The sequence below is a fragment of the Vulpes lagopus genome, chromosome 10, assembly GCF_018345385.1.
Source record: "Vulpes lagopus strain Blue_001 chromosome 10, ASM1834538v1, whole genome shotgun sequence".
Lineage (NCBI taxonomy): Eukaryota > Metazoa > Chordata > Mammalia > Carnivora > Canidae > Vulpes > Vulpes lagopus.
In genome coordinates this window covers 59,713,510-59,728,937 of record NC_054833.1, presented here as the reverse complement: position 1 = coordinate 59,728,937, position 15,428 = coordinate 59,713,510, and the positions used below count along the sequence as shown (strand labels likewise).

The 15,428-nt window shown below is 46.7% G+C and overlaps 1 protein-coding gene across 5 annotated transcripts in view; it reads left to right on the top strand.

The window, feature by feature from the left end:
- The window catches only part of MYH10 (myosin heavy chain 10), a 123,389-nt gene that overhangs the window by 24,242 nt on the left and 83,719 nt on the right, over positions 1-15,428 (top strand). For all 5 annotated transcript variants that reach the window (XM_041770848.1, XM_041770849.1, XM_041770850.1 and 2 more), the window contains exon 4: positions 3,535-3,562. In XM_041770848.1, coding sequence (XP_041626782.1) covers positions 3,535-3,562 — 28 coding nt within the window. The remainder of the gene's footprint in view (positions 1-3,534; positions 3,563-15,428) is intronic.

The window sequence follows — 15,428 nt, the reverse complement described above, 5'->3', positions numbered from 1 at the left end:
ACATAAACTTGGTTGCAAAAATCACAGACTCCGTTCTTGTTAGATTCATACCTAAATAAAATATATACCCTCACCTAAATAAGGGTTTCGTGGTTTTTTAGCGTTAAATGGAACTTTAAATATAAAAATTTCCAATCTTGCACTGTATATATATATATATATATATATATTTTTTTTTACAACTTTGTAAAACTCACTTATTCTGGAAGGTTTTTTTGATAGAATATTGGGATTTTCTGTGTAGAATCATCATGTCCTCTGCAACTAGAGATGTGGCTATGTCCTTCCCATCTTAGGCTTTGGACTTTTTTCTTGCCTTATACTACTGAATAGCTGTGGTGACAACAGACATCCCCCCCCCTTATTCTGGTCTCAGGGGGACAGCATTCAGGTTTCCACCATTACGGATGGTGTTCGCTGTATGGGCTTTTTTTGGTACATGCTGTTTATTGGATGTGTGAAATTCTCTTTATCTGTTGCTTGCTTAGGTTTTTTAGATCCTGAGTGGATGTTGAGTTTTATCAAATGTTTTTTCTCCTTCTATCCAGATGACTAGGATGTTCTTTAGTCTGTAAATGCGGGGAGTCAGATTGTTTGCTTTTAGACGCTGAGCTAACCTTGCCGGGATAAATGCCACCTGCTTATTGGGTGCCCTCCCCTTGCCTCCCCCCCTCCCCCCGTGTGTATTGCTGGATTGGATCTGCTAACACGTTAAGGATTTTTGTGCCCTTGCTTTGACAGACATTTGTCATTTTTTTGTATTATGATGTCTCTTTAGCTGGAGGCTCAGGGTGAGGCTTGTCTCTGAAGATGGATCAGAAGATATTCCTTCCTCTTCGATTTTCTAAAAAGTTTGGTTTTTTCCCTTAAATGGTGTATAGAATTCACAGATGGAGTATGTTTTCTTTGTGGGAAGGTTTCTAATTATAAATTCATTTTTTTAACAGGTGTAATTGACGTATAACATTGTGTGAGTTCCACAAACTCAATTTCTTTAAAAGGCATGGGACCAATCAGGTTATTTCTTTCGGAATGAGCTTTAGCAGTTGACGTCTTTTTAAGAAGTTGTCCCTTTCGTCTTAGTTGTCAGAGTGGGCCTGTGGGGTTCAAGGTAGTTATTTGCAGATATTGGTAATTTGTGTCTTTTTCCTGATGAGTTTGCTAGAGGTTTATCAACTGTATGATTTTTCTCAAAGAACCAAGATTCGGTTTCATTTCTTTTTTCTTTTTCCTGTTCCCCACTTCATTGATTTCTGTGCTTTCTCATTTCCTCGCCTGTTTAATTTGAATTCGATATGCTCTTTCGTGGTTTTTTTTTAAGGTAGGAGCTGAGGTCATTGATTGGAAACCACTTCCACTGTTGAAATGTGATTTAGCTTGGTGTAGATTTATCAAGGAGCTGCGTCTGTGATTCCTGGGAGGTGCTTTGGAAATCACTGAGCTAGGAGAAGAGTCTGTAGTCTTCAGAAGGCTAGTTGCATTTTTGAAAGTGAAATTGTCTCCCTTAAATAACAATATGAGGCTGTGGTTACATTTATAGGATTTTTGAGCTCAGTCATTGTGTGTGGTGACAATGCTTTCACCGGCCCTTGTAGGGTGAAGGAAAGGAGTCGTGGGGTCACAGTCAGAGAGAATCTTGGAGGTGGTCAAACCCAAACCCTTACGCATGGGTAGGGAAGCTGAGACCCAAAGCCATACAAGACCAGACAGACAGACATGGAGGATGGGTGATAAGTCTGACTAGCGGAATTGTTTGGATTTGGGTTGGGCTGGGGGTGAGAAGCGTGGAGAATGAAGTATGGAGCAGGATTGAAGGGTAGGTGGTTGTGTAGGTCTGTGATTTCAAACAATGATAATAAGTACATACAGATGCAGGAAGAAAGCCATTCTGAACTAATGAGGTGGCAATTGAGTTTTGGTTAATTTTTACACCTTTTGATGTATGAACCAGTTTGGAAAAGCCATAAAAAAGTTAGTGAAGTTCTATAGAAGTTGCTGAGACCTGGAGAATTTAGGGGCCTGGGGGCTCATATTTACAATGAATAAGCAAGGACTTGATAAAATCCTAGCACCCTAGGAGAAGAACCTGACGCCAGCAAGGTCGCAGCGTTACATGTGTAGACGCGAAGTGAGTTTGCAGCAGAGAGGGAACCAGCACACAGGAGCTCAGTCCCCACCATCCTGCCAGCACCCAGGGTAGGGGGCCCTCGCACTAACTCTCCCTCAGCCCCCCAAACAAGGCTAACCGTAGCCAGTGTGGGAGTGAGGAAAGAAGACAGCCCAGTCTCAGGCAGCACCTTGTAGCAGGGGAGATACAGTGGCTGTGGGTCTGGGGGAAGCAGGTGGAAGGAAGGGCTTGGCGTGGACCCCCGGAAAGCCAGCCAGTAACCCCAGTAAAGGAGGCAGTGGTCAGCCCGGTCCTGGGAATGTCACCTGTGCAGCCAGAGGAAGGACTGCGGTTAAACATGCTCTTTGCAGAACTCGGTTTATACACAGAATATATGCATGGGTTTGTTTATTTTAATAACAATATGGCAGAGCACACAAACTCTTTATTTCTAATAAAGGCTTTTTACACCTAAACTGCTGAGACCCCCATTGGGTCCCCGGTGGCAGCCACCTGAGGCACAGCAGGCACAGGAGGGAGTGACAAAAGACGTAGCTGGGCCCGGCCTGAGCACAGGTCCTTTCTAAGCAGTGGCAGCCTTGGTTAGTGGCGTAGACCACACAGGTGCCAGAGGCAGACACACAGGCCCTCGGCCCTCTGCAGCTGTGGAGCCTGGGTGGATTCCCCTGACCCCCCTCCAGGAGCATTTCTCATCTGTAAGATAGATATTTGGGTTCACAAGTGATTGGAGGTCATACATCCCACACTGCAGGTTCATCCGTGGGCTAGACATGGGTTTGAACTTCACCTTTTCATTTGAAAAATCTAGCTGAAGACTCAAACATTCATCACTTTAAAATCATGTTCGATTTTTTTTCCTGGTACATGTCTTTTATTTTGGGGGATGTGTACCGCATGAACTTGAGACTGTTTAAACTTTATATCGGTGTCTGTCCACCTGCCACCTTCTCTGCTCAGAGTGTGATTTTTTGTTTTTTCCTCTTTTAAGATCAAGTTAATAATGATTCCTCTCTGGTTATGGGTGTCCTGGAAGCCTCTGTGAAAGGCAGTGGCTTCCAAACCTGACCCTGCATCAGAATCACCTGGGGAGCCTATTTACAGAGGGCATTTCAGTCCCTGCCCCCTTGAAAATGATTCAGTAAGGGAGGAGCTCTGGGGGTCGCATCTTTACAGGGCTTGTGCATCAAGGCTGACAGGCATATAATAAGCCTTCGAGAAGCCAGGGCCCTCATTTACCCTTAGGAATCTGGCATTATCGTGAGCGAGCAAGACTGGGTTTAGGGCTACATAAGGGGGTGGGGAGCAGAGTTACTAACATGATGAGGGCCTTTATTGCAGCTTTATTATATCGCATATTTGAAAAACCAGGCAAATGGTCACCTTGTTCTTTTGTTTGTTTTTTATAGATCGTGAGGACCAGTCCATTCTTTGCACGTAAGTAAATATGAACGTTCAGACTTGTTTTTGATTCTGTCGGAAACAAAAGCAATTGCGTTTTTTGTTTTGGGGAGAGGGGGGAAAGTTGAGCAGTAATTTGAAGAATTCGATGTAAAGCTTGCAGTAATTCTAAGACTGAGATGATGCAGATTGCTTAAATCACTGTTTGGCTGTCACACCTGGTTTCTCCGACATTTCGCAGTGTTTATGTGCGAAACTTGCGTGTGTAGTCCCTGTGTACACCTGTGGCCTCCTGCATGTTCCAGCAATGCGTCCACGTTACCTGGTAAATGTGACCAGCAGTCATGTCCTTGTGAGCTGAGTGCTGGAGCACCAGGATCGAATGAAGCCGTATTGACAGCAGGACACCATTAGTTTGGCTTAGAAAGACCAACCTGGCCATGGTGTGGGTGGAAAATGAATTGGAAGACCGGTTGGAGGCTGTTGGGCATTGCAGGCAAGGGTTGGCTGATGGCTTCAGGCAGCAGTGTGACCGCACCTGGAAGGGAGTGAGGAGACACACCGAGTATGCAGGGGGAGTTAGTGAAGGGGTCGGAGTGTCTTTCCCCCGCTGGCCCTAGGATACTGGGTGTGGGTGGGGACACTGGCTGTGATGCTGCCAGCCTATCTTCCCATCTCTGCCCACCGGCCACCGTGCTGCCTGCCTGGAGGTGGAGCTCAGGAGAGGGCTGCCCCAGGCACTGAGACCTGAGCTGTCGGTGCAGGCCTGTGAGAGGGGCTCCTTCCAAGAGGAGGGAGAGAGAAGGCCAGGGGTGGAAAGACACATTCAGGGGGGGCCGAGGAGGCAGGAGGGTGTGTGTCGGCAGAGCGAGCCCCATGGAGACAGTGCGTTGTGTGTGTCCTTCCAGCACCTGGGGGCTAAGAGGGAGGCAGAGGCCAGACTATGCTTGAGGCATGATGGGGAAGTGATAAAGTTAACACCCAAAACACTGAGTATAGGCCTGCTGCTCTCAAATAGCAGGAAGCATGAAGGGTGGTTGTGAGAGACAACAGAGTCTTGCTGTTCACGGTGGAGTGTTTACTGGAAGAGATTTTTTTTTAACATTTTATTCATTTATTTGACAGGACAATTGGGGCGGGGGGGGGGGGGGTTGGGGAGGGAGAGGCAGAGGGAGAAGCAGACTCCCCACTGAGCAGGGAGCCTGATGCAGGACTCGATCATGACCTGAGCTGAAGGCAGACGCCTAACCACTGAGCCCCCCAGGTGCCCATGTGGAAGAGATTAAATGGGGGCTGGAAACTCATCCAATGGCTTCTGTCTTCAATGATGTCACCACTCCAGTATCTGATGGGGATGTGGAGAGGTGGGAGTGCTGGCACCCATCTGCTTATTGTGTACCTTCTCTCCTGGCGTCATTGGGCTCTGGGTTCTACAGGTCTGCTCCTCTGAGCACCAGGCTGCCCTGGAAAGACTTCTAGCAGCAGTTGGGTTGGTCTCAGCTGGGCGGTTGCACGGATCTGGGTCGGGCTGAGTGTTCGCACCTGGGCTCTCCCACCGGCAGCCAGCTGTGGGGATAGCCAGGTGCCTTGTCTTGCCCCTACGTCTCCTCCTGGGCACCCAACACGGTGCCAGGACTCCAGGAGCAGCGGGAGGGCGAGATCCGGCATGCAAGCGTCGTTCAGGTCTCTGCTCGTGTCACGTTTGCCAAATTCCTGTTCCCACGCCAGACACATGGCCAAGGCCAGAGTCGGTGTGAGAAACGCTACGTTGCCGTGGACCGTCCTCCATCCAGTCCATCAGAACGTGGAGTGATTGCCGTTTTTGCAAGTGGGGGACGGTGGAGGGAGAGAATGGAGAATCTTGGCAAGCAGAGTCATCCCAGGGGGATGTGGGCAGAGGGGAGTGGACAGATTGGGTGGGGGGCAGCAGGTGGGTCGGGACAGAGTGCCAGGGGTCTTCATGGAATAGAGCAGATAATGCTGGGGACACCGGTGTTGGTGCAGGAAGGGTGGGCGTGTGGTCATGGGAGTGAGTGGCTGGAGAGGTAGGAGGTGTTGATGGAATTGAGGGCGCCCAGGGTCAGGGGTCCGGGTGATGTGTCCTTGACATGCAGAGAGGAGGGTCTTGGCCACACGCATGCGTGTACACACGCACACACCAGCGCTGAAGTGCCAGCTCCTCATTAAGCTAAATGATTTCATCTAAAGGAGAGCCCTTTATTCCAACATAATATCCTTCCCATTTTGGGGGGATAAAAACTGCTTTTTTTTTTTTTTTAAATTTTCATCCATCCATGATAGTCACACACAGAGAGAGAGAGAGAGGGAGGCAGAGACACAGGCAGAGGGAGAAGCAGGCTCCATGCATCAGGAGCCCGACGTGGGATTCGATCCCGAGTCTCCGGGATCGCGCCCTGGGCCAAAGGCAGGCGCCAAACCACTGTGCCACCCAGGGATCCCTGCTTTCTTTTTTGAGACCAGAGTAGAGGTTTTTGTTTTTAACCATCTTCCTGGGTGAGAGGAGGAGGCAGGGAGGGGCAAGGGCTTTTTCCCATGCAAAGCTCTGGAAATGGCATGAGGGTAAGTGAGCAGGATGACTTTGCTCCTGACTCCAGTTGGGGGGGAGGGGAGGGCAGGAGAGAGAGGGGTGGCCCTCACCTGGGAGGGCAGTCTAGGGCACGCTCACTGAAGAGGTAGAGGATGTGGGTGACTCTGCTCACTCTGGAGTGGGGGATCCCGGAGTCTGCAGAGAAAACTGGGGGTGGGGTGCTGGGGGTCAGACTATAGCAGGGTTTGGGGTCAGGGGAGGGCAGTGTGGGGAGAGACTGTGAGAATGCAAAGTGACCAGAGGAGCTGATGTCTTTGGCACTGAACAAGCACAAGGACAGCTAGGCTGTGAGCCTGAAGGATTCCCACGAGTCCATGGGGGGAGGGGGCCTGGGGCCTCTGGAGGCTGTGGCCGCAGCTGGTACCTCCTGGTACCTCTGGTGCATTGCTAGCTCAGGTGAGGCCCCCAGCCAGGTGAGTTTCCAGACCCTGATCCTTCTAACGCTCCCTGATGGCTTCCTGAAGAACCAGTGTGCCAGGTGGATGAGGGCGATCCCCTGAAGCCTCCAGGCGGGGAGGACAGCAGGTGAGAATTGGCATCCGGCAGTTGTCAAGGTTTTAGTGTCACTAGAGCATATGGTGTGAAGTAGGGTACAAATGCCAGCTTGAACTCAAAGTGCTGAAAAAAAACCTACATTCCTGTACAAGAATCACACAGTTTCTCATCAGCTCCTGTGTTTTAGGACTCAAAGCCCCACATCTCACGGTGTCCCTCGTTTCTAGTCACATGGTCAGACAGTTCTTTCTGTCTTGTCCTAGCCCCACACCTCACATCTGACCCATTCTTTTTTAATATATTTTTTTAAAAGCTATTTATTCATGAGAGAGAGGCAGAGACACAGGCAGAGGGAGAAGCAGGCTCCATGCAGGGAGCCCGATGCAGGGCTTGATCCTGGGACCCCGGGATCATGCCCTGAGCCATGGCAGATGCTCAACCACTGAGCCACCTGGGTGCCCCATGTCTGGCCCATTCTATGTGGATCCCAGCAGACTTTGTGCCCTTTAGCTTCTTCTTCCCTCCAGGGAGGAAATCTGCAAATTGAGTCACACCTACATGACCTGTTCCAATCCACATTGGTTTTCTCTCCTTGGACCTTTCTTCACATTCACTACTGTTCTTGGTCCCTTCTTTGGGTCACCCGTGTCGTGTTTCACAACTAGGCCATAAGGGGGATACTCTGACTTCCTCAATTGCTTCTTCATGACTCCTGAGACCCTGGCACGCTATTCTGAACATAGTACGTGCTTCAGAAACAGATAAAATTTCAAACGAAAGAACAAATCTAATGAAGCAGGAACCCAGATAATAGACTACACTGTAGAAATTTTAGGAACTGGTGAGGCTATGTGTTTTCTTTTTTTCTTAAATTTATGATAGACATAGAGAGAGGCAGAGACACAGGAGGAGGAAGAAGCAGGCTCCATGCCGGGAGCCTGACGTGGGACTCGATCCCAGGACTCCAGGATTGAGCCCTGGGCCAAAGGCAGGTGTTAAACCACTGAGCCACCCAGGGATCCCCAAGGCTATGTGTTTTCATGGGAAAACATTGCTGCTGCTGTTCTTAAGAGGCATGAGTAGAATGGTACGTGCCCCCCCCGCTCCACGTGCATCACCCAGCTCCCGTGATTTTAAAATTTTTACCACATCTTCATATTTTCCCCTTTTTAAAACTTTTGCTGATGCATTTCCCCAAGTTATTTTAAAAATTTCAATACTGTCCATTGTTACATACCCTTTACTTTGTCAGTTTTCTCTCTATGCACATGAGCCCTTTTTTTTTCTAATCATTTGCAAGTTGACTGCAGACCTCCTGACACTCCGGACTTCTCCAGCATGTGTCTCCCAAGGATGAGAACTACAGGCTGTTATCACCCTTAGAAGGTCAACATCAGTTCTGTAACATCTAATGTGGAATCCATATTCAATTTCCTGTAGTGGTTCTCAACGCATTTTCATATAACTTTGAAAATCCATGATCCTGTTAACTTCTTGCATTAAGTCTCTTCATTTCAGTCCTGTATTCTAGAATAGTCTCACTTTTTTTTGTTTGTTTGTTTCATTGGCTTGTGTTCTTCGAAAAAGTCAGTTATTTAGAACCTGATCTGCAAGTATCTTTTAAAGATGATCCATGGCAATGCAGTTTTGACATGGACCACCCAGAGCTCACTCCTCCACACAGTGCCCCGACTGCGGACCCCAGACATAAGTCGGTCCCAGGCCACCTGTACCTCTGACCAGCTGGCTACAAATTTGGGGGTTGCTACCCCCTGGAGGTTGATGGTTCATGGGGATGACAAATCAGAGCCAGCCAGAAGAGACAGCTAGGGTGAGGTCTGGGAGGGTCTCAAACATAAACTTTCCATATCCTCTGGATACTTCCTCTCCCTGCATGTCGATGTTTATCACCAACCAGGAAGCTCACCCGAGCTTTGGAGTCCAGAGTTTTTAATGGGGTTTCCTGAAGCAGAATGATTGATTGAGTCATTGGCCATGTATTTGAATTACATCTCCAGCCCTTCTCCCCTCCCAGAATGTTGGGATGATCTCACATGACTCAATGCTTCCAATCACTTGGTTGGTCTTCTGGGATGGCCAGTGCCCCTCCTGGAACTTTCCAGGGGCTTGCCGTGACTCCCCTCGTTAGCACAAGCTCTCAGGACCCACCATGAATGATGGAGACTTTCCAAGGACTTAAGAGGCTCCCTTCCAGGAGCCAAGGACAAAGACCAGTCCCATTCTTCATTGTATACCATCAGTTAGAGTCACACAGGAATCTGAGTACTGGACGATTCTGTGGAAGGAGGGGATAAGGAAGCTGCATTCTGCTCACACGGTAGGAAAGAAGAGAATTTGTGTATTCATGGTCTTCAGTGTCTTGGGGATCATAATAACCCCACATACAGTAAGCAGGGAGCCAGGTGCAAGACTCAGACCTCTCCCCTTGACTGGGCAGTTTGGGAGCTTGGGTGACCTTTTTTTTTTTTTTAATTTTAATTTTTAAAAAATATTTTTTGAGAGGAAGCAAGCATGATTGGGGGAGGGGCAGGTGGAGAGGGGAGAGAGCAACTCTCCAGCCAACTCCACACTGAGGAGATCCCAACTTGGGGCTCCATCTTGTGACCCCGGAGCATGCTCTGAGCTGAAATCAGGAGTCAGGCACTTAACTAGTTGAGCCACCTGGGCGCCCCTGGATGACTATTTTTGATGAGGATTTTTTTTTGTAACGTCTGGAAGCAGGAAACACTCGGAATTACTGCCGTTGATAATAATGAAAGGTTAGTGAATGCTAATTTACTTTTGTCACCGGAAGTGACCTTTGTGGGCATTTGTAATTAGGGTCATTTTAGACAGCTTTGTCATCAATGAATAGGTTTGGATGTATGAGGTGAGTCTCCTAGCATCTGATTCTCTCTTCTTGAGCATAAAGTAGCAGTCAGCAAGTACCTTCTTTCCTTTTCTTCCCTTTAACTTAGTCCAAGCATCTTACTGTGAATATTTCCAAACATGACTCAAAATCCCTTCCACTTTAAGACCCATATATCCCTCAACCTAGGTCCTAGATTCATGTTTCACTCTATTTGCTGTTTGATACATTGATCTGTTCATCTTCTTTCCATCCACCAATCCATTTTGTTGTGTTGGGAGGGAAGTTTCTTCTTTTCCACCCCATGTCCAGCAAGTGGGGGTTTGCAAATTAACTGGCCATAGATTAACAGGAGAAAAGACTGTTTACCTGCACACACGAGAGTACTCAGTGATGAGTATCTTGCTGAATAACCGGAAATAAAAAGGCATATGTACTAAACATGACAAAAAAGGAGAATTAGGTCTTCCAGGAAAAAGCATGGAGGGTTCTCTTTACCAAATGCTGAAAGACCTCTGACTTAGCACTTCCTGGGTCTGTCTGTTCCCCCATCAGGATGCTCCCTGGGATGAATGGCAGCTGAAACTCAGGAGGCTCTGCTTAAGGTTAGGTGATGTTTCCTTCTGTTGGCTGCTGATCAGGTATTTTCCAGTTCAAAGTAATTTTTATACCACTTTGATGAGCTATCAATCCCTTCATTTGATTTATTTCAAGTTAAATTGTAGACGTCAGTACACTTCCCCTTAAAACCTTCAGTGTGTGTAACATTAAAGTCCAATATTTATATGTTTATGTTTGGAGTAAAATTTGTATGTAATGAAATGCTTAAGTCTTAAATATATACATGATTGCAGAGTTATTTGTGTAACCTGAACCTGTATTGAGATAGAGAATGTGGGGCACCTGGGTGGCTCATTGAGTGTCTGCCTTTGGCTCAGGACGTGATCTCGGGGTCCTGGGATCGAGTCCTGCATTGGGCTCCTCACAGGGAGCCTGCTTCTCCCTCTGCCTGTCTCTCTGCCTCTCTGTGTCTCTCATGAATCAATACATAAAATCTTAAAAAAGAGAGAGCTAGAGAACGTGACTGTTGCCCTGAAGAAATTTCCCCAGCAGATCCCTACCCTCACCTCTTTTAGCCTTAGCACACTTCCAGTAATTCTTGGATGCCCCAGTTATGATATTTAATAACATTTTTTTTGTTCATATCTATTATAAGCTACATTGTAACTTGAGAAATATGAAAATGTGAAACAATGTATCTCAGATTTGAGAGAATAGGATCCTTTCAGTGGTGCCTTTGAGTACCCAGCAAATAAAGAAATCCAAGAGTGTATAACTGGAATCCTTTAAAATTTAGCACACAGCCAAGCTACTTACATTTCCTGTGTGAAATTAACTATTTAGTCAATTTTACCTAGTGCTTATTTTTTTTAATTTATTTTTTAAGATTTATTATTTGTTTATTCATGGAGACAGAGAGAGAGAGAGAGAGAGAGAGAGAGGCAGAGACACAGGCAGAGGGAGAAGCAGGCTCCATGCTGGGAGCCTGACGTGGGACTCGATCCCAGGACTCCAGGATCGCGCCCTGGGCCAAAGGCAGGTGCTAAACTGCTGAGCCACCCAGGGATCCCCTAGTGCTTATTTTCTATTAAGTACTCATGTTTGCATAGTATCACAAAGAAAAATATAGTTGGAGGCAACTTTTTTAAAGATTTATTCATATTAGAGAGTGTCGAGCAGTGAGAAGGACACAGCAAGAGAATCCTCCAGCCAACTCTGTACTGAGTGTAGAGCCTGATGCAGGGCTCGATCCCACAACTCTGAGATCACAACCTGAGCTGAAACCAAGAGTCAGACATTATACCACTGAGCTACCCAGGCACCCCAGAAGCAACTTTAAAAAAAAAAAATCAATACTTAGGTATTGATTAGATATCAAAGTTCTCTCTAAGCTTTACCATTTTAATCACTCTCTACTTTTCCTCCAAAAGGACAAACCTCTTCATCTCTCCTCTGGTCTCATCTGCCTACTACCACCACCCAGCCTTTCCCTCTGCAGACTCAGGCCAGACAGTGTAGACCTCCACTTAGGGTCCAGCCCCCTGCACGGTCCTTGTTCTCCTGTTTCACCAAGGTCTTTAGTGATGATGTTCAGAGTTTCTCTTATCATAAGAAAGCCGTGTTCTCCACACTTGCATCCCAGGTCATCAGCAGTGAAGTCCTACTAAGAACATGTCCTCATGTTGACTTTCCTCTCATTAGCATTGAAACTCACAGGGCAGTCACCTTGGTAAGAAAATGATTCTGTTCTCTAAGCTCCCTTTTCAGGGGATCCCTGGGTGGCTCAGCGGTTTAGCACCTGCCTTCAGCCTGGGGCGTGATCCTGGAGTCCCAGGATCAAGTCTCACATCGGGCTCCCTGCCTGGAGCCTGCGTCTCCCTCTGCCTGTGTCTCTGCCTCTCTCTCTTTCTGTCTCATGAATAAATAAATAAAATCTTTAAAAAAAAAAAAAAACCCTCCCTCTTTAAAGAATAATTTGTTTAGAACTAACTGCTGGTTAACTCAGGTTTTTCCTCCTTTTAAGTTATTTGATCATGTAACAATTGTAAATGCTTCACATCAGCCTTCCACTGGGACGTGATGAGATTTTTTTTCTGTTAAGGAATTTTATCCCGTGCAAATACATTAAGTGGTGGTGACCGAGCCAGCCTGGGTTTAGAACCATTAGTTCTTGCTCTGAGTAACCTGCATTAAAAGCTTTAACAGGGAAGCCTGGGTGGCTCAGCGGTTGAGCATCTGCCTTTGGTTTGGGGCTTGATCCTAGGGTCCCAGGATCGAGTCCCACATTGGGCTCCCCTCAGGGAGCCTGCTTCTCCCTCTGCCTATGTGTCTCATGAATAAATAAATATTTTTTAAAAATAAAAGTAAAAGTTTTAACATAACTCAGAAGAATTGATGAACTAGCTAAAACCCAAAAATAGGCCCCATGAATGTAGTGAACAGATCTTTGACAGAGGAGCAAAGATAGGCCCTTTAACAAACAGTGCTGGGACAGCTGGACATCCACATGTTAAAAAAAAATCCAGGTGCAGGCCTTACACCCTTCACAGAAATGAACTAAACCCAAACTATAAGATAACATAGGAGGAGGCACGCCTAGGGGGCTCAGTTGGTTAAACAGCCATCTCTTGACCTCGGCTTAGGTCTTGATCTCAGGGTCATGAGTCCAAGCCCCACCGTGGGCTCCACAGAGGGCATGGAGTCTACTTAAAGATTAGAGAGGAGGAAACGTGGATGATCTTGGGTCTGATGATGCTTTTTTAGATACAACACTAACGTCGTGATCCATGAAAGAAATAATAAGTTGGACTTCATTACTATTAAAAACTTGTCGGGCCCCCTGGTGGCTCAGCGGTTTAGTGCCACCATCGGCCCAGGGCCTGATCCTGGGGATCCGGAATTGAGCCCCACGTCAGGCTCCCTGCTTCTCCCTCTACCTGTGTGTCTCTGCCTCCCCCCTTTCTCTGTCTCTGTCTCTCATGAATAAATAAAATCTTAAAAAAAAAAACAAAACTTGTCTGCAAAAGACATGTCTCGATAATGAAAACAGAAGCCATAGCCTAGGAGAAAGTATTTTCAGAAGACACATCTGATAAAGAAGATTGTTATACAAAATAAACCAAAAACCTCTTAAAACTTAATAAGGAAACAGCCCCATTAAAAAATGGGCCAAAGACCTTAGCAGACACCCACTAAAGAACATAACAGATGGCAAAAGAGCCTGTGGAAGGGTGTTCCATGTCCCGTATCCTCACTACACACCTACTAGAATGGCCAACATCTGGAATGTTGACAACCCGAGATGCTGACAAGGATGTGGAGCAACAGGAACACACACTCATTCATTGCTGGTGGGAATGCAAAATGGTGCAGCCACTCTGGGAGACTATTTGGTTTCTTATAAAACTAAGCATACTCTTTTTTGAGAGAGTAAGCGAGGAGCAGAGGGAGAGAAAGAGAATCTTAAGCAGGCTCCAGGCTTGATGTGAAACTTGATGTGGGTCTTGGTATCATGACCCCAAGATCATGACTTGAGCAGAAATCAAGAATTGGACGCTTTACTTCCTGAGCCACCAGGCACCCCAAAATTAAGCCAATGACCCACCAATCACACCTCTTGGTATTTACCCTTTGGGGTTAGACTTAACGTCTACAGAAAAACCTGCTTTGTACATAATTACCCAAACTAGGAGGCTACCAGGATTGCCCTTCAGTAGGTGAATGGATGAACTGTGGTACGTCCAGGCGGTGGAGTCCTAATGAGCTCTCAAGCCATTAGAAGACCCAGAGGAATCCTAAATGCATATTAGTAAGTGAAAGAAACCAGTCTGAGAAGGCTCCATACTGTCTGATTCCAACTATAGAGACAATGAGTACAGAGGGTGTAGGAGGGAGAGGAAATGAACAGACAAGGTACAGAAGATTTTTATAGGGCAGAGAAAATATCCCATATGATATTACAATAGTAGACACAAGTCGTCACTTATTTGTAGGTGAGAATGTACAACACCTGGAGTGAACCATAACAAAACTATGGACTTTGGGTGACCATGATGTGTCCGTGTAGTGTCATTGTTAGTAAAAATGTCCCATTTTAGTGATGTTGATAATTGACATTGTGCATGTGCAGGCACGAGATAGATGAGAAACCTCTGCCTTCCTCTCAGTCTTGTTGTAAGCCTAAAATTGCTTTTAAAATATACTTAAAAACAAAAACAAAAAATGTCTCAAGCAACAGTGTGGTGTAGTTGAAAAGTCAAACAGAAGTCTGGTGTTCTATCTCATACCCTGAGCTACTCTGTGACCCCAGGCCCAACCGTAGGCTTCTCTAGAACACACTTTGCTTTTTCTTTTTTTTTTTTTTTTTAAACTGAGGCTGGTCTCAGATTTCTTTCTTTTTTTTTTTTTTTAAATTTTTATTTACTTATGATAGTCACACAGAGAGAGAGAGAGGCAGAGACACAGGCAGAGGGAGAAGCAGGCACCATGCACCGGGAGCCCGATGTGGGATTCGATCCCGGGTCTCCAGGATCGCGCCCTGGGCCAAAGGCAGGCGCCAAACCGCTGCGCCACCCAAGGATCCCCCACTTTGCTTTTTCTGATGATCCTTTGCCTTGGAAGTACTCAAGTCTGAAAACTGGGGCATTTTTAGATATTCTAGGTGCATCTCAATGATAGCTTAGTTCTGGGGGTGGGGGATGTAGGAGGATAAGTATGCAAATCAACTGGTAAATAGAAGTTTAAGATGTTCCCAGCAAATAGGCCAGGAAAGGGAACTAACATCTGCAAATGTTCCCTCCATTCATCTTTGCAGCAGCCCCGTTAGCCCCAATCACATGTCGCTTTATCCGAGGCTGGCCCTAATGTTAGTGGGATGCAGGACTGGAACCTGCGCCCATCTTGATCACAGAAACCTCTGCTCTTGCTCATGAGCTGCTTCCTGGCAGAACAGGATTTTGAAACTGGGGGAAATCCTCAGCTAATGTCCCATGGGTGATAGGAGCTGTTGGTTTTCTGGCAGAGGTCGTCTGAAGCAAGAACTTCCAGTGCAGGGTGTTTTTGGAACTGGGCTGGATTTGATGTATCTCGAGAAGACCAACAGAAGCAGTGAAGATCTGGGCGAGGAGTTTCTTGCTGGGGAAAGGCACCCCTGGTCCAGAAGGGACTCAGAGAAAGACCTCAGGATTGATCACGTGTTGACGATCTGCTTCCCCGCTTCTCAGCACTGTTGGTTTTTAAATTTCATTTTGGATTGTGCACCTGGGAAGCCCCGAAGGCCATAGACCTCTCTAGAAAGCTGGAATACCTCCAGGCTAGAAACCCCTGATCTTCGGTGTCTCAATGTCCTGCACAAGATGCGGGCACTCCAC